The sequence below is a fragment of the Linepithema humile genome, chromosome 6, assembly GCF_040581485.1.
Source record: "Linepithema humile isolate Giens D197 chromosome 6, Lhum_UNIL_v1.0, whole genome shotgun sequence".
Taxonomy (NCBI): Eukaryota; Metazoa; Arthropoda; class Insecta; order Hymenoptera; family Formicidae; genus Linepithema; species Linepithema humile.
Genome location: NC_090133.1, coordinates 23,989,179 through 24,006,121, shown reverse-complemented (window position 1 = coordinate 24,006,121; position 16,943 = coordinate 23,989,179). Strand labels below are relative to the sequence as shown.

The 16,943-nt window shown below is 27.5% G+C and overlaps 3 protein-coding genes across 10 annotated transcripts; all 3 read left to right on the top strand.

Moving 5' to 3' along the window:
- The first annotated feature begins 1,899 nt into the window (after positions 1-1,899).
- Positions 1,900-3,628, top strand: LOC137000830 (uncharacterized). The gene is made up of 5 exons (XM_067358353.1): positions 1,900-2,016; positions 2,295-2,384; positions 2,591-2,857; positions 2,943-3,095; positions 3,283-3,628. Exons 1-5 carry the CDS (start codon positions 1,947-1,949, stop codon positions 3,429-3,431), a joined length of 729 nt encoding a protein of 242 aa, XP_067214454.1. The 5' UTR covers positions 1,900-1,946; the 3' UTR covers positions 3,432-3,628.
- Positions 3,629-4,250: 622 nt separating this feature from the next.
- Positions 4,251-12,313, top strand: LOC105672090 (uncharacterized). Of its 7 annotated transcripts, none has more exons than XM_067358341.1 (13): positions 4,251-4,379; positions 5,566-5,655; positions 5,966-6,232; positions 6,318-6,473; positions 6,662-7,782; positions 8,075-8,164; positions 8,467-8,577; positions 8,817-8,973; positions 9,164-9,845; positions 10,008-10,097; positions 10,389-10,655; positions 10,740-10,895; positions 11,079-11,459. In XM_067358341.1, the coding sequence occupies exons 1-5, from the start codon at positions 4,310-4,312 to the stop codon at positions 6,811-6,813; spliced, it is 735 nt and encodes a 244-aa protein (XP_067214442.1). In that variant the 5' UTR covers positions 4,251-4,309; the 3' UTR covers positions 6,814-7,782; positions 8,075-8,164; positions 8,467-8,577; positions 8,817-8,973; positions 9,164-9,845; positions 10,008-10,097; positions 10,389-10,655; positions 10,740-10,895; positions 11,079-11,459. The 7 variants fall into 7 exon arrangements, with proteins under 7 accessions (XP_067214442.1, XP_067214444.1, XP_067214441.1 ...); XM_067358343.1 differs by having other exon boundaries at positions 8,467-8,699; positions 10,740-10,852; XM_067358340.1 differs by having other exon boundaries at positions 8,467-8,699.
- A 1,257-nt stretch (positions 12,314-13,570) lies between these two features.
- On the top strand, positions 13,571-16,230 carry LOC105672092 (uncharacterized). Of its 2 annotated transcripts, none has more exons than XM_067358349.1 (6): positions 13,571-13,724; positions 13,914-14,616; positions 14,779-14,868; positions 15,164-15,430; positions 15,515-15,627; positions 15,854-16,230. In XM_067358349.1, the coding sequence occupies exons 2-6, from the start codon at positions 14,547-14,549 to the stop codon at positions 15,866-15,868; spliced, it is 555 nt and encodes a 184-aa protein (XP_067214450.1). In that variant the 5' UTR covers positions 13,571-13,724; positions 13,914-14,546; the 3' UTR covers positions 15,869-16,230. The 2 variants fall into 2 exon arrangements, with proteins under 2 accessions (XP_067214450.1, XP_067214449.1); XM_067358348.1 differs by having other exon boundaries at positions 13,572-13,724; positions 15,515-15,670.
- The last annotated feature ends 713 nt before the right edge of the window (positions 16,231-16,943 follow it).

The following is a 16,943-nucleotide window of genomic DNA, read 5'->3' as shown; positions in this document are numbered from 1 at the left end:
TTGCAATTTTATTATTAATAATATTAAAATATATTTAAATCGCTTGTAAAAATTGTAGTATATGTGACAGAATACTTTAATCTGATCATGGAAAATGTCAAAGAAATATTTAACATAATAGGACATGTAACATAACAAATGATACGTGGACTATAAAACATTTTTATGTAGCATCTTCATCAATTAATATAATATGCAAATTTATTTCAATGATTTATTCAATGATAATGAGAAACTTAGTAAAATTAACTTTGTTCAAATGTAACTCTTTTTTTATTATATGTTTTTAAAGTACATAAAAATTTATTTAAACAAAAATATTTATATAATTAAATATTTTATTAAAATGAAATTGTTTACTACCGATAAAAATTGTATAAAACGGTTGTATAAAATCGTCAGGCTTTCTTCGGTGTCAATAACAATAATACTTAAACGCACCCAATTTTTGGACTTATTAAGAACTTATTAATAACACATTAAATAAGTTGCACACAGTGGCATATTCACAATATTTTTTCGAAGGGGGGGGAGGGGGAAATTTAAAATTCACACACACAAAATAAAACAGTATGACCAAAAGTCAGGATAATTTTATATTGCACACTAAGAAATATAAAAATGTTACACCGTTTAATAAAAAATACAATTTATTTTTATAGTAGTAGTAATAATTATAAATTGATATCGAGTTTTCTTGGTATTTCTTAAATAATCAGATTAACTGGATTGCTTAAAAAATCAGAAAATTTATATGTATATATATATGGCTGCTAAATGTTTCTTAAGTAACTCATTTAAATCCTTTCACAATATGAATATCTTAAAGTAAATATGATATACGTTCGAACAGCAGTATAGTTGGAGAAGCTATCATAATTATTTGTGTGTGTAGGAAGATAATGTAGAAATATAGTGTAAGAACATAATCTAATAAGTATAGGAGAGTTGTGTTTTCGTGGCGATGATCGAGACAATAGGTAAAATATATAAATTCATGGGTAAAATAATAACATTATTTATTTTTGCAACTAATTTTGCAAAACAGAAATCACTCTTTTAAAAGTAAAATTCTATTTAAAGTTACATAAATAATAAATTTAGTTTGCCTGTCTTTTGGAAACACCCATATTATGCTTTTATTCTTATTTACTGCTTCTAGAACACATTGATAAATATAAATATTTATTTGTAGATAAAGTTGCCATAATTTTTGTAAAAGAATATTGGCGTCCGCTATATCAAGCAACGTTGCCAGTAACAGTGAATACATTGAACCCGTAATTGACAGGTTTAACCAATTTCTTGTTCTCTGCAGTATTCTTCTCAAAAATATTTCTATAAAATTTATCTAACGTTATTAAAACTTTAATATATATATGACAAATATTAAAAATAAAATATATTTTCCTTCTTTAATACAAAACTTACATCGTATAAATAAAATGGAATAGGAATTAAAAAAAATATATTAATTTATATAAAAAAGAAGATTAAATGTTGTGTTGTTTATACAGGGTGTTTCATAATGTTCGTGCCAACGCTCGTGTGCGGGTAGAGTGCGGTAAACTGAATAAAAAAGTCCTTTACCAATTTGCAATTTTCACAATAATAATTGAGATATTAATTAAAACGGATTGACGAATAATCGCACGTTGCGCGTGGCTAAATCATAAACTGTACGCTCTAGGCATGACAGCAACGAGGATCGCACGGCAACGAAGAATAACAACGCGTAGTGAAAGGAAAAGTAATACGCATTGCTATATTTCCTCAAAAATATGCATATTGGAAAAAGAACAGTTAGAACAAGTTATTTAGTCTACTTTATTAATCTCCTATACAAGTCTTCACGACTGCTTTCACCAAACAACCTTGACTGGAACCATATAAAACCACGCTTATAACTAACTCGATTATTCACGAATAAACTTTCAACAAGGAAGATGTTCTACACACTTTGTACATTTATCATTGTGGTGTTTGGATTTAGCGCAGCAGAAGAAGTGCCTCTTCGTAAGTGTTTGAAAATACTTCGCATTTTACTTTGCAAATACTTTGCAAAGATAACACAACACTAATTATCCTACTGATAAAAAAGAGCAATAATAAGTTTTTTATTTTTTAAGTAATTATAATTAATAAATTAATATAAATACTTAGCAATTATCCGATTTCTAAATTATATTCAAAATTCTCTTACTTTACAAGTTTTTTTTGTTTCTGCTTTCTTTCTCTCTCTCTCTCTCTTTTTCTCCCTACTGTTATTCTAATCTATTTTTATATCTACTTAGCACCTATCACCCTCTGTAAACGAAATTCAGTTAATTTCGATGACTGTTTAAAAACTGCGATACAGGAAGCGTGGCCACAATTTGTTAAAGGTATACTTCTTTAAAAACAATTAATTTGATTATATAATTTACATGTTTTCCTAATAACTGAACTATGCATATATGTATATATATATATATATATCTTAAAAATGTTTGTTAAACTAATTACTATAGTAATAAAACTTTCATCAATTTTTGTAAATTGATTAAATATCAAGATACCGATACTAATATTGATTTATTTATTATGACAGGGCTTCCAGAATTCGATTTTCCACCTTTGGATCCATTCTTTTATGAATATGGTAAAGCAGTATTTGATAGAGGTTTAGTAGATGGAGTAGCAAACGTATCAAATTTCATTGGTGAGGGTTATGCAAAGACACGTTTTTTGGGTGTAAGATCGCATTTTGCCGACAAAGTTTTTCGCTTGAATATTAACGTACAAATACCAAAATTAACTGGTTCCGGTGAACTTGAAGCAAAAGGAACTATAATAGGATACAGAATAAGTGGCAAAGGTAAAGCAGTACACTCTGTGCATTTTTTTAAATTGAAAAACGTTCTAATGTCATATTTATATTACTATTATAATTTATGCGGCAGGGCCATTCAATGTAACTATGGAAGGTCTGCAAGTTGAATGGATTATAAAAGGCCACGTAACAAATGATACATGGACTGTAGAAGATTTTTATGCAACTCCTACGATTAAAAAAATCACGCTCTACTTTGATATACTCGACAATAAAGAATTCAGTGAGACATTAATTCAAATACGATATATTACACACATATTAAACATTAATAACTCGTGACTTTACGAAGTAAACGTTTATTAATTTTTATATATATTTTATCAAAAATATAAAGCTGTTTTATTCAAACTTTGTCGTGATCAGTTTTTCTGGAATTTACATTATTACATATAAATTTTTATTTGCAGATGATGTTGTCGTGAAAGGTATAAATGTATTTTCGTCGTTACTATATCCAGTAATGTTGCCTGCAGGAGTAAAAATGTTGAATCCGTGGATGTGTGACTTGGCTAATCGCTTCTTTTCGAAAGTTTCTTTTACAAAAATATTTCCATAATCCAGACATTAAGAGCTTGACTTTCAAAATGATAAAACTATCTGTTCTCTGTTTTCCACCTGGTCCTCTCTATTTGGACCAGCGCTTTAACATGATTTCAATTTAATTCTGATTTTTTCTACAAAACCACAGTTGGGTGGAAAAGATGTTTTTTATGTCTTCCACATCTTTCACACTGTCTTGAATTTTGCGAGCAAATTTTGTTTTATTTGTATTTTTACTATTGTACACTGAAGAAGGCCTGATGGCAGGTCGAAACGTTTGATGTAAATAATTTAATGAAAATATCTTAACCTTCGCACGACTAACCAGCATTATGGCTCTTTACGCTCCTATTGATTTTAATTGATTTTAATAATCTACTGAGCCTTATATATTATTTAATTTTCATAATACTTATATACTTTTTGAGATACTTATTATATATATATAAAATAAATTTAAACTTTGCAAAAAATTTAATATACATTTAATCATGCAAATGCAAAAATTAAGTCAAAGAACCAAAATTTTATGTTTCATACATTGTGAGTTACATTTAAGTAATCGGCTATTTGTACGTTAAATGTATAGTTGTATGTTTCACACGGTTAAAAAAAATTATAATAATATTAGCTTAATAAACACGTATAATAAGAACTCATACATACATATATAAGGCTACCTGTGCAATTACAAATACACATTCCATTTCTAAACAATTTTTATATTTGCAGAAAAAAACGTTATAAAGAGTAAACAGTTTTTTATCTTTTTTTTTATCCTCTTCAATACATTTTAACGACAACTGTGCTAAAAAGACCTTGACAACGAAAACTATATAAAGCGAACACTTATAATTGACTGGAATATTAACAGATAAACTTCTAACAACCAAGATGTTCTACGCACTTTGTATATTCATCGTTGTAGTGCTTGGATTTAGTGCAGCAGAAGAAATTCCTCTTTGTAAGTATTTGAAAATACTTTGTATTTTAAAAAAATATTACAATATTATATATCATACAAATTAAAGAAAATAATGTCCTTCATTTTTCAAGCAATACATTTAACAAATTAGTATATAAACTTACACTGGAAAAAAAGTTTTGTTGCACTATAAAAACTTCTGGTTGATTCTACTAGTCCATTTGTTCGAAAATTTGCGCGAAACCAATTTCTTATTGGAATTACCAGAGGATTCTGGTTAATTCCATTCTGTTTAAATCTACCAAAATTTCTTGTTAACTTTACTATATCGATTTATTAGGTTAACATAACTTTGTAGTTAAGAAACGAGTTCGGATAGATGTGGTTTTTTTAAAATAATAATATATTTTGGTTTAAAGTATACTCAGTGATGCGATGTTTCCTACCGGGCTCCCGGCTCCCGAGCCCGATAGGAAATACTGCATCACTGGTATACATTTATTTTATAAAAAGAAAACACCATGTGATCATAAAACTTTTCGGATGTAAGACTGATGGTAGAGAACGAGACGTAAGCACTGACGTCTGTCGTAGTCGTGGACGTATGGTAAAGCAGAGAAAAACATAAGTCGTGAAACGTTCACACAATAGCCTTTTACGAATTACGTTTTTCTCTGCCTTACCATACGTCCACGACTACGACTTACGTCTCATTCTCTGCTATCAGCCTAACTAATATTCCGTAATAGATTCCACGACGCGACGTAAACTGTCAGCGAGATCAGTTGAGACTGCTCCGATTGCATTTGCTACACTGCTACTGCGCCGCGAGTAGCGAAAACGCAATAGCAATGTAAAAAATGAATGCGGCGAACAGTTGATCAACCGTTCAGTGAATAATGACGAAACTATTGCAGAGCGCTGCGATTTATGTAAATATAACAAGAAATTTTGTAGATTCAACAAGAAAACAGTTAATCAGATCTTTATAGTAAAGTTAATCAACCGGTGTAGTTATAAAATGTAAAATCTTGTTATGATAACCAGAAATTCTGTTTTGTTTAACAAAAATACGCTCAACTAAAAGTATTTTATTAATATAATAAAACCATTTTTCTCAGTGTAGTAAATGACTAATTTCTAAATTATATTCAAAATACTCTTACTCCATAGGTTTCTTTTATTTCTACTATTGTTATTCTATTCAATTTTTATTTCTATCTAGCACCTATCACCATCTGTAAACGAAATTCAATTAATTACTCTGACTGTTTAAGAGCTGCGATACAAGAGACATGGCCACAATTTGTTAAAGGTATACTTTTTAAAAACAATTAATTTGATTCTATATATTTTCCTATATATATATATATATAATAATTAAACTATGCATTATTTTATATATATAAATATATATAATCTGTAAAATGTTATCTTAAAAATGTTTGATAAATTAATTATAACAATAATGAAACTTTCATAAATATATTTTCATAAATTGATTAAATTATATCTGGACAGAGTAAAAAAATTTAAATACACATATCAATAATTTTATAATTAATTTTAATACGTAATTACATATCAAGATACCGGTATTAATATTGATTTATTTATTATGACAGGGCTTCCAGAATTCGATTTTCCACCTTTGGATCCAATAATTTATAAATGTGGTAATGCAGTATTTGATAGAGGTGCAATACACGGAGTAGCAAACGTATCAAATTTCATTGGTGAGGGTATGTCAAAGACACGTATTTTGAATGCAAGATCGCATTTTGCCGATGAAATTTTTCGCTTGGAAATTAACGTACAAGTACCAAAATTAACTGGTTCTGGTGAACTTAAAGCAGAAGGAACTCTAGCAGGATTCAGAATAAGTGGCAAAGGTAAAGCAATACACTCTGTGCATTTTTTTAAATTGAAAAACGTTCTAATGTCATATTTATATTACTATTATAATTTATACGGCAGGGTTCTATAATATAACTGCGGAAGACCTCCAAGGACCATGGATTATAAATGGCCACGTAGTAAATGATACATGGATAGTTGAAGATTTTTATGCACTTCCTTCGCTTAAAAAAATGAAGGTCTATTTTGATATATTCGACGGCAATAAAGAGTTCAGTAAGTACATTAATTTAAATACGATATATTTCATACATATTAAAAGTTAATAACTCGTGACCTTACGAAGTAAACGTCTATTAATTTTTATATATATTTTATCGAAAATATAAAGCTGTTTTATTCAAATTTTGTCGTAATCAGTTTTTCTGGAAATTACATTATTTCATATAAATTTTTATTTGCAGACGATTTTGTTGTGAATTTTGTGAATGAATATTGGCCGTCATTATATCGAGTATTATTGCCGACAGCAGTCGAAGTATGGAACCCGTGGTTGTGTGACTTGGCCAATCGCTTTTTTTCGAAAGTTTCTTTTACAAAAATATTTCCCCAATAGTTATACACTTTTTAAGATATTTATTAGAAAGTAAATTTAGACTTTGCGAAAAATTGAATACACACTTAATTATTCAAATGCAAAAATTAGGTTAAATAATAAAAATTTTATGTTCCATAAATTGTAAGTTACATTTAAGTAATCGATTAATTGTAAGTAGCATGTATAATTGTACATCTTGCGCGGTTAAAAGAATCTATAGTAGTGATGAGCAACCTTTGTTCTGCAGTGTGCCAAAATTGAAAACCTAATATTCCATGGGGACCGCAATGATCGCAATATTAATTCTTAAATATATTAATAAAAAAAAATTTAATTTATAGAGTGGAATTTGTTATTTTCGACAATAAAACTTTTTTAAATTTGATTTACTTTTTATTAGTAATACCTTTAATGTATGTTTACACAGGTATATGTACATATGTATATTTTTTTTATCAGAAAGAATTAAATATGTAACTGCTGTTTAATTAATGAGATATTTGGCTCTGTTTCTCATCAACAAGATTTTCAATATTGGGAGGTATGTTTGCTAAAATTTTTACACTTCAGCTAAATAAATAAATAAAGTGCACCGTTTCGGCGGGCCGTAGGTAAGTAGTTGGAGGGCCACGAATTGCTCATCACTGATCTATAGTAACATTAGCGTAATAAACATGTAACAAGAACTCACACATATATATTGTTACATGTTCAATCACAGTTACACATTGTATATCTTAGTAATATGCAAATTTGAAGAAAAAACGTTATAACAAGTTGTTTTAGTCTGCCTTATTATTTTCCTAAGCATGTTTTCACGATTACTCTATTGAAAAGACCTTGACGACACTAACTATATAAAACTGCAACGTTTATAACTGACTAGATTATTCACTAATAAACTTTCAACAAACAAAATGTGCTACGCACTTTGTACATTTATCGTTGTGGCGTTTGGATTTAACGCAGCAGAAGAAGTGCCTCTTTGTAAGTGTTTGAAAATACTTTGCATTGTACTTTCTAGATACTTTCAAAGATATCACAACACTAATTATCCTACCGATAAAAAAGAACAATAATAAGTCTTTTACTTTTCAAGCAATTTTATAATTAATAAAGTAATATTTTAATACTTAGCAATTATCTAATTTCTAAATTATATTTAAAATTCTCTTATTTTACAAGTTTTTTTTTATTTCTGCTTTCTCTTTCTCTTTCTCTCTCTTTCTCTCTCTGTCTCTCTCTACAGTTATTCTATTTTATTGTTATTTCTACTTAGCACCTATCACCTTCTGTAAACGAAATTCGGTTTATTTCAATGACTGTTTAAAAACTGCAATACAGGAAGCGTGGTCACAATTTGTTAAAGGTATACTTCTTTAAAAACAATTTAATTTGATTATATTATTTGCATGTTTTCCTAACAACAAAACTATGCATATATATATGTATACATAATGTATAAAATGTTATCTTAAAAATGTTTGTTAAGCTTACAAGCTAATTATTACAGTAATAAAACTTTCATCAATTTTTATAAATTGATTAAATTATATCTGGACGGAATAAAAAAAATTGTAATATATATGTCACTAATTTTATCATTAATTTTAATACGCCATTATACCTATATCAAGATACCGATACTAATATAAATTTATTTATTGACAGAACTTCCAGAATTCGATTCTCCACCTTTAGATCCATTTATTTTTGAATTTGGTAATGCAGTATTTGATAGAGGTGCAGTACACAGAGTAGCAAACGTATCAAATTACATTGGTGAGAGTTTGTTAAAGACTCGTTTTTTGGCTGCGAAATCGCATTTTGCCGATGAAGTTCTCGCTTGGAAATTAATGTACAAATACCAAAAATAGTTGGTTCTGGTGAACTTAAAGCAGAAGGCACGCTAGCAAAATTCAGAATAATTGGCAAAAATAAGATATTACACTCTGTGCATTTTTTTAAATCGAAAAACATTATAATATCATATTTATATTACTATTATAATTTATGCCCAGGACCATTCAATATAACTGCAGAAGATCTGCAAAGACCATGGATTTTAAAAGGCCACGTAACAAATGATATATGGACTGTAGAAGATTTTTATGTAGCTCCTTCGATTAAAAAATTAACGCTCTATTTTGGTATATAATATTCGCAATAAAGAGTTCAGTGAGTACATTAATTCAAATATAATATATTTTACACATATTAAAAATTAATAACTCATGATTTTACGAAGTAAACGTCTATTAATTTTTATATATATTTTATCGAAAGTACAAAGCTGTTTTATTCAAATTTGGTCGTGATTAGTTTTTTCTGGAAATTACATTTATTTCATATAAATTTTTATTTGCAGATGATCTTGTCGTGAATTTTGCGAATGAACATTGGCCGTCATTATATCGAGTAATATTGCCGACAGCAGTCGAAGTATGGAACCCGTGGTTGTGTGATTTGGCCAATAGCATCTTTTCGAAAGTTTCATTTACGAAAATATTTCCATAATACTTATATACTTTTTAAGATATTTATTAGAAGATAAATTTAGACTTTGCGAAAAATTGAGTATACATTTAATTGTTCAAATGCAAAAATTAGATCAAATAATAAAAATGTTAGGTTTCATAAATTGTAAGTTACTTTTAAGTAATCAACACATTGTAAGTTAATGTATAATTGTATATCTCGCACGATTAAAAGAATCTATAGTAACATTAGCATAATAAACATGTAATAAGAACTCGTACATATATATGGTTACATGTTCAATTACAATTACATATTGTATATCTTAGTAATATGCATATTTGAAGAAAAATACGCTATAACAAGTTTTTTAGTCTGCTTTAGTATTCTTCTATACATATTGTCACAAATACATTATCAAAAGACCTTGACGACTGCAACTATATAAAATCAACGCTTATGACTGGCTGCATTATTCAAGAATAAACTTTCCACAAACAAGATGTTCTACGCACTTTGTACTTTTATCGTTCTAGTGTTTGGATTTAGCGCAGCAGAAGAAGTGCCTCTTCGTAAGTGTTTGAAAATACTTCGCATTTTACTTTGCAAATACTTTGCAAAGATGTCACAACACTAATTATCCTACTGATAAAAAAAGCAATAATAAGTCTTTTACTTTTCAAGCAATTATATAATTAATGTTATTCTATTCTATTTTTTTTATTTTTATTTAGCACCTATCACCCTCTGTAAACGGAATTCAGTTAATTTCGATGACTGTTTAAAAACTGCGATAGAGGAAGCGTGGCCACAATTTATTAAAGGTATACTTTTTTAAAATCAATTAATTTGATTATATTATTTACATGTTTTATACATATATGTATATATAATCGCTGTAAAATGTTGTTATCTTAAAAATATTTGTCAAATTAGGTATAACAGTAATGAAGCTTTCATTTTATAAATTGATTAAATTATATATAAACGGAGTAAAAAAATTTTTGATATATATATATATATATCACTAATTTTATATCGCTAATATCATTAATTTTAATACGTAATTATATATCAAGACACTGATACAAATATTGATTTATTTATTATGACAGGTCTCCCGGAATTTGATTTTCCACCTTTGGAACCAATAAATTATGAATCTGGGACTGCAATATATGAAGGAGGTGTAATACACGCAGTAGTAAACGTAACAAATTTCATTGGTGAGGGTTTACCACAAACTCATTTTTTGGCTGTAAAATCGCATTTTTCCGACCAAATTTTTCACTTGGAAATTGACACACAAATACCAAAAATAACTGGTTCTGGTGATATTGTTGGAAGAGGTAATGTAGCAGGGTTTCCAATAAATGGCAAAGGTAAAGTAATACACTCTGTGCATTTTTTTTATCGAAAAACATTATAATATCATATTTATATTGCTATTATAATTTATGCGGCAGGGCCCTTCAACCTAAGTATGGAAGACCTCGAAACAAAATGGATTATAAAAGGCCCAGTAGCAAATGATATATGGACTGTAGAAGATTTTTATGCAGCTCCTTCAATTAAAAAAGTGAGGATATATTTTGATTTAATCAGAGGCAATAAAGAGCTCAGTGAGTACATTTATTCAAATATATTGCACACATATTAAAATTTAATAATTCATGACTTTACGATGTAAATATCTATTAACCTTTATATATATTTTATTGAAATACAATGCCGTTTTATTCAAATTTTGTCGTGATTAGTGTTTTCTGGAAATTACATTATTATATATAAATTTTTATTTGCAGATGATCTTGCCGTGAATGTTGTGAATGAATTTTGGCCGTCATTATATCGTATAGTAATACCGGCAGCAGCCAAAGCATGGAACCCGTGGTTATGTGACTTGACTAATCGCTTCTTTTCGAAAGTTTCTTTTACGAAAATATTTTCATAATACTTATATACTTTTTAAGATATTGATTAAAAAATAAATTTAGATTTTGCGAAAAATGTAGTGTACATTCACTCATGCAAAAGAATGCAAAAATTAGGTCAAATAACAAAAATGTTAAATTTCATAAATTGTAAGTTACATATAAGTAATCGGTTATTTGTAAGTCACATGTGTAATTGTATCGCACGGTTTTAATGATCAGACTAATAGATGTTGCAATATATCAGAGTAATCTTTATTTCGTTGCAATTTTTAAAAAAGTTTGTATTTGTTAGTTACAAAATACTTAAAACTATTTATTTTTTAGATATTTAAAAATTTTTCCAGTATTTAAAAATGTTAAAAGTATTAAATATATAAAGAAAAATAAAGATACCAAGTTTTTGTTATGGCAAGTAACTATGGAAGATCTCGAAGGAGCGTGGATTATAAAAGGCCAAATGGCAAATAAGATAGATGGACAGTAGAACATTTCTATGCAGCTTCTTCAATTAAAAAAATGAAGCTGTATTTTGTAGATTTATTCCATGGCAATAAAGAGCTCAGGGAGCAAGCTAATACAAATATATTTCACCATTTTAAGAATTAAAAACTCGTGACTTTACAAAGTAAACGTTTATGAATTTTTATATATATTTTTGAAAATATAACGCAGTTTTATTCAAATTTTGTCTTGATTATTAGTTGTCTTTATTCTGGAAAGCACTTTGTTATATATTTTCAGATGATTTTGCCGTGATTTTTGCACATGAATATTGGTCGTCTTTATATCGATAATGTTACCGATTAACAACCAAAATATGGAACCTATGGTTGTGTGATTTGGTCAATTGCTTCTTTTCGACAGTTTCTTTTACGACAATATTTCCGCAATACCTACATACTTTTGAAGAGATTCATTAGAACATAAATTTAAATTTTGTAAAAAGTTTGATATATATTCAATCATACAAAAATCATGCAAAAATGAGGTCAAACATTAAAAATTTTAAATTTCATAAATTGTAAGTTACATATAAGTAATCGGCTATTTGTAAATTGCATGTATAATTGTATGTCTCGCACGATTAAAAGAATCTATAGTAATATTAGTTTAATAGACAGGTAACAAAAACTCATACATATAAGATTATATGTTCAATACAAGTAAACATTTTATTTCTCAATAATTTGCATATTTGCTGAAGAAAATAAGTAGTTTTCTGATCTATTTCTTTATTCTCACGATACATTGTTAAAAAAAATCTTCACGACGGAACTTATATAAAACCAACGCTTACAACTGACTGGACTATTCACGGATAAATTTTCAACAAACAAGATGTTCTACGCACTTTGTACTTTTATCGTTCTAGTGTTTGGATTTAGTGCTGCAAAAGAAGTACCTCTTCGTAAGTATTTGAAGATACTTTGCATTTTTAAAAATATTACAACACAATTTATCCTACTAGTAAAAAGGATAAAAAGTCTGTTATTTTGTATTTTTCAAGCAATTAATAAATTAATATAAATTAGCAAATATCTAATTTCCAAATTATACTTAAAATTCTCTTACTTCACAGATTTTTCTTATTTTTGCTATTGTTATTGTATTTTATTTTTATTTCTATCTAGCACCTATCACCATCTGTAAACAAAATTCAGTTAATTACTCTGACTGTTTAAAAGTCGCAATACAAAAAGCATGGCCACAATTTGTGAAAGGTATACTTCAAAAGCAATTAATTTGATTATATTATTTACATGTTTTCATAACAACTGAACTATGCATATATATATAATCACTATAAAATGTCATCTTAAAAATGTTTGTTAAATTAATTATAACAGTAATAAAACTTTCATCAATTTTTATAAACTGATTAAATTATATCTTGTTAGAATAAAAAAAATTACAATATATATATATATATCACTATTTTTTATCAATAATTTTAATACGTAATTATATATCAAGATACCGATACTAATATTAACTTATTTATTATGACAGGGCTTCCAGAATTCAATTTTCCACCTTTGGATCCATTTACTTTTGAATTTGGTAACGTAGTATTTGATAGAGACGCAATACACGGAGTAGCAAACGTATCAAATTACATTGGTGAGAGTTTGTCAAAGACTCGTTTTTTGGCTGTGAAATCGCATTTTGCCGATGAAGTTCTCGCTTGGAAATTAATGTACAAATACCAAAAATAGTTGGTTCTGGTGAACTTAAAGCAGAAGGTACGCTAGCAAAGTTCAGAATAATTGGCAAAGGTGAGATATTACACTCTGTGCATTTTTTTAAATCGAAAAACATTATAATATCATATTTATATTACTATTATAATTTATGCCCAGGACCATTCAATATAACTGCAGAAGATCTGCAAAGACCATGGATTTCAAAAAGCCACGTAACAAATGATATATGGACTGTAGATTTTTATGTAGCTCCTTCGATTAAAAAATTAACGCTCTATTTTGGTATATAATATTCGCAATAAAGAGTTCAGTGAGTACATTAATTCAAATACGATATATTTTACACATATTAAAAATTAATAACTCATGATTTTACGAAGTAAACGTCTATTAATTATTATATATATTTTATCGAAAGTACAAAGCTGTTTTATTCAAATTTGGTCGTGATTAGTTTTTTCTGGAAATTACATCATTTCATATAAATTTTTATTTGCAGATAATCTTGTCGTGAATTTTGCGAATGAACATTGGCCGTCATTATATCGAGTAATATTGCCGACAGCAGTCGAAGTATGGAACCCGTGGTTGTGTGATTTGGCCAATAGCTTCTTTTCGAAAGTTTCATTTACGAAAATATTTTCATAATATTTTAATTTATTTTCATAATACTTATATACTTTTTAAGATATTTATTAGAAGATAAATTTAGACTTTGCGAAAAATTGAGTATACATTTAATTGTTCAAATGCAAAAATTAGATCAAATAATAAAAATGTTAGGTTTCATAAATTGTAAGTTACTTTTAAGTAATCAACACATTGTAAGTTAATGTATAATTGTATATCTCGCACGATTAAAAGAATCTATAGTAACATTAGCATAATAAACATGTAATAAGAACTCGTACATATATATGGTTACATGTTCAATTACAATTACATATTGTATATCTTAGTAATATGCATATTTGAAGAAAAATACGCTATAACAAGTTTTTTAGTCTGCTTTAGTATTCTTCTATACATATTGTCACAAATACATTATCAAAAGACCTTGACGACTGCAACTATATAAAATCAACGCTTATGACTGGCTGCATTATTCAAGAATAAACTTTCCACAAACAAGATGTTCTACGCACTTTGTACTTTTATCGTTCTAGTGTTTGGATTTAGCGCAGCAGAAGAAGTGCCTCTTCGTAAGTGTTTGAAAATACTTCGCATTTTACTTTGCAAATACTTTGCAAAGATGTCACAACACTAATTATCCTACTGATAAAAAAAGCAATAATAAGTCTTTTACTTTTCAAGCAATTATATAATTAATGTTATTCTATTCTATTTTTTTTATTTTTATTTAGCACCTATCACCCTCTGTAAACGGAATTCAGTTAATTTCGATGACTGTTTAAAAACTGCGATAGAGGAAGCGTGGCCACAATTTATTAAAGGTATACTTTTTTAAAATCAATTAATTTGATTATATTATTTACATGTTTTATACATATATGTATATATAATCGCTGTAAAATGTTGTTATCTTAAAAATATTTGTCAAATTAGGTATAACAGTAATGAAGCTTTCATTTTATAAATTGATTAAATTATATATAAACGGAGTAAAAAAATTTTTGATATATATATATATATATATATCACTAATTTTATATCGCTAATATCATTAATTTTAATACGTAATTATATATCAAGACACTGATACAAATATTGATTTATTTATTATGACAGGTCTCCCGGAATTTGATTTTCCACCTTTGGAACCAATAAATTATGAATCTGGGACTGCAATATATGAAGGAGGTGTAATACACGCAGTAGTAAACGTAACAAATTTCATTGGTGAGGGTTTACCACAAACTCATTTTTTGGCTGTAAAATCGCATTTTTCCGACCAAATTTTTCACTTGGAAATTGACACACAAATGCCAAAAATAACTGGTTCTGGTGATGTTGTTGGAAGAGGTAATATAGCAGGGTTCGCAATAAATGGCAAAGGTAAAGTAATACACTCTGTGCATTTTTTTTATCGAAAAACATTATAATATCATATTTATATTGCTATTATAATTTATGCGGCAGGGCCCTTCAACCTAAGTATGGAAGACCTCGAAACAAAATGGATTATAAAAGGCCCAGTAGCAAATGATATATGGACTGTAGAAGATTTTTATGCAGCTCCTTCAATTAAAAAAGTGAGGATATATTTTGATTTAGTCAGAGGCAATAAAGAGCTCAGTGAGTACATTTATTCAAATATATTGCACACATATTAAAATTTAATAATTCATGACTTTACGATGTAAATATCTATTAACCTTTATATATATTTTATTGAAATACAATGCCGTTTTATTCAAATTTTGTCGTGATTAGTGTTTTCTGGAAATTACATTATTATATATAAATTTTTATTTGCAGATGATCTTGCCGTGAATGTTGTGAATGAATTTTGGCCGTCATTATATCGTATAGTAATACCGGCAGCAGCCAAAGCATGGAACCCGTGGTTATGTGACTTGACTAATCGCTTCTTTTCGAAAGTTTCTTTTACGAAAATATTTTCATAATACTTATATACTTTTTAAGATATTGATTAAAAAATAAACTTAGATTTTGCGAAAAATGTAGTGTACATTCACTCATGCAAAAGAATGCAAAAATTAGGTCAAATAACAAAAATGTTAAATTTCATAAATTGTAAGTTACATATAAGTAATCGGTTATTTGTAAGTCACATGTGTAATTGTATCGCACGGTTTTAATAATCAGACTAATAAATGTTGCAATATATCAGAGTAATCTTTATTTCATTGCAATTTTTAAAAAAGTTTGTATTTGTTAGTTACAAAATACTTAAAACTATTTATTTTTTAGATATTTAAAAATTTTTCCAATATTTTAAAATGTTAGAAGTATTAAATATATAAAGAAAAATAAAGATACAAAATTTTTGTTATGTTGAGTACTTTTGCCTCTTGTGCATCTTTATGCATTGATAGAAACCGTGTTTAAAAATATCTTGATTGTAGAAGTTATATAAGTCTAACATATATGATTATTCGCTGATTAATTTTCAACAAACAAGATGTTCTATATTCAAATCTTCTATATGCAGTTTGTATATTCAGCATAGTAGTGTTTGGATTTAGTGTAGCAGAAGAACTCGTACTTCGTGTGTCTTTAACAATTTCAAATATGTATAAATAATTATTTGTATTTTAATAATATAAATATAATAATATTTATTGTTCTAGTAAAGGACAAACCAAGAACAAAAATCTGTTTAAGCAATATGTACAATTAATAAATATAAACATATTTGAAATTTAAGTGTAAGAAGCAAAAGAGTCAGTGCTAGTTTCTCGTATAAACATGATGACTATAAAGTTTTTATAAATTGCGTTGCTGTTTTCTTAAGTATTATCGTAAATATGTTAATCAGGTTTTTTTGTATTCTTATGCATCTTATTTCATAAATTATTTTTTAATTATACGTTATAAAATGCAT

What these genes read in the sequence shown, in the direction of transcription:
- LOC105672092 (XM_067358348.1), top strand. Translation starts at nt 14,547, where the DNA reads ATGTTCTACGCACTTTGTACTTTTATCGTTCTAGTGTTTGGATTTAGC. An exon ending in AGCAGAAGAAGTGCCTCTTC is followed by an intron (nt 14,617 to 14,778) that starts GTAAGTGTTTGA and finishes ATTTTTATTTAG; the next exon opens with CACCTATCACCCTCTGTAAA. An exon ending in GTGGCCACAATTTATTAAAG is followed by an intron (nt 14,869 to 15,163) that starts GTATACTTTTTT and finishes TTATTATGACAG; the next exon opens with GTCTCCCGGAATTTGATTTT.
- LOC137000830 (XM_067358353.1), top strand. Translation starts at nt 1,947, where the DNA reads ATGTTCTACACACTTTGTACATTTATCATTGTGGTGTTTGGATTTAGC. An exon ending in AGCAGAAGAAGTGCCTCTTC is followed by an intron (nt 2,017 to 2,294) that starts GTAAGTGTTTGA and finishes ATATCTACTTAG; the next exon opens with CACCTATCACCCTCTGTAAA. An exon ending in ATACAGAATAAGTGGCAAAG is followed by an intron (nt 2,858 to 2,942) that starts GTAAAGCAGTAC and finishes TTTATGCGGCAG; the next exon opens with GGCCATTCAATGTAACTATG.
- LOC105672090 (XM_067358342.1), top strand. Translation starts at nt 4,310, where the DNA reads ATGTTCTACGCACTTTGTATATTCATCGTTGTAGTGCTTGGATTTAGT. An exon ending in ATGGCCACAATTTGTTAAAG is followed by an intron (nt 5,656 to 5,965) that starts GTATACTTTTTA and finishes TTATTATGACAG; the next exon opens with GGCTTCCAGAATTCGATTTT. An exon ending in ATTCAGAATAAGTGGCAAAG is followed by an intron (nt 6,233 to 6,317) that starts GTAAAGCAATAC and finishes TTTATACGGCAG; the next exon opens with GGTTCTATAATATAACTGCG.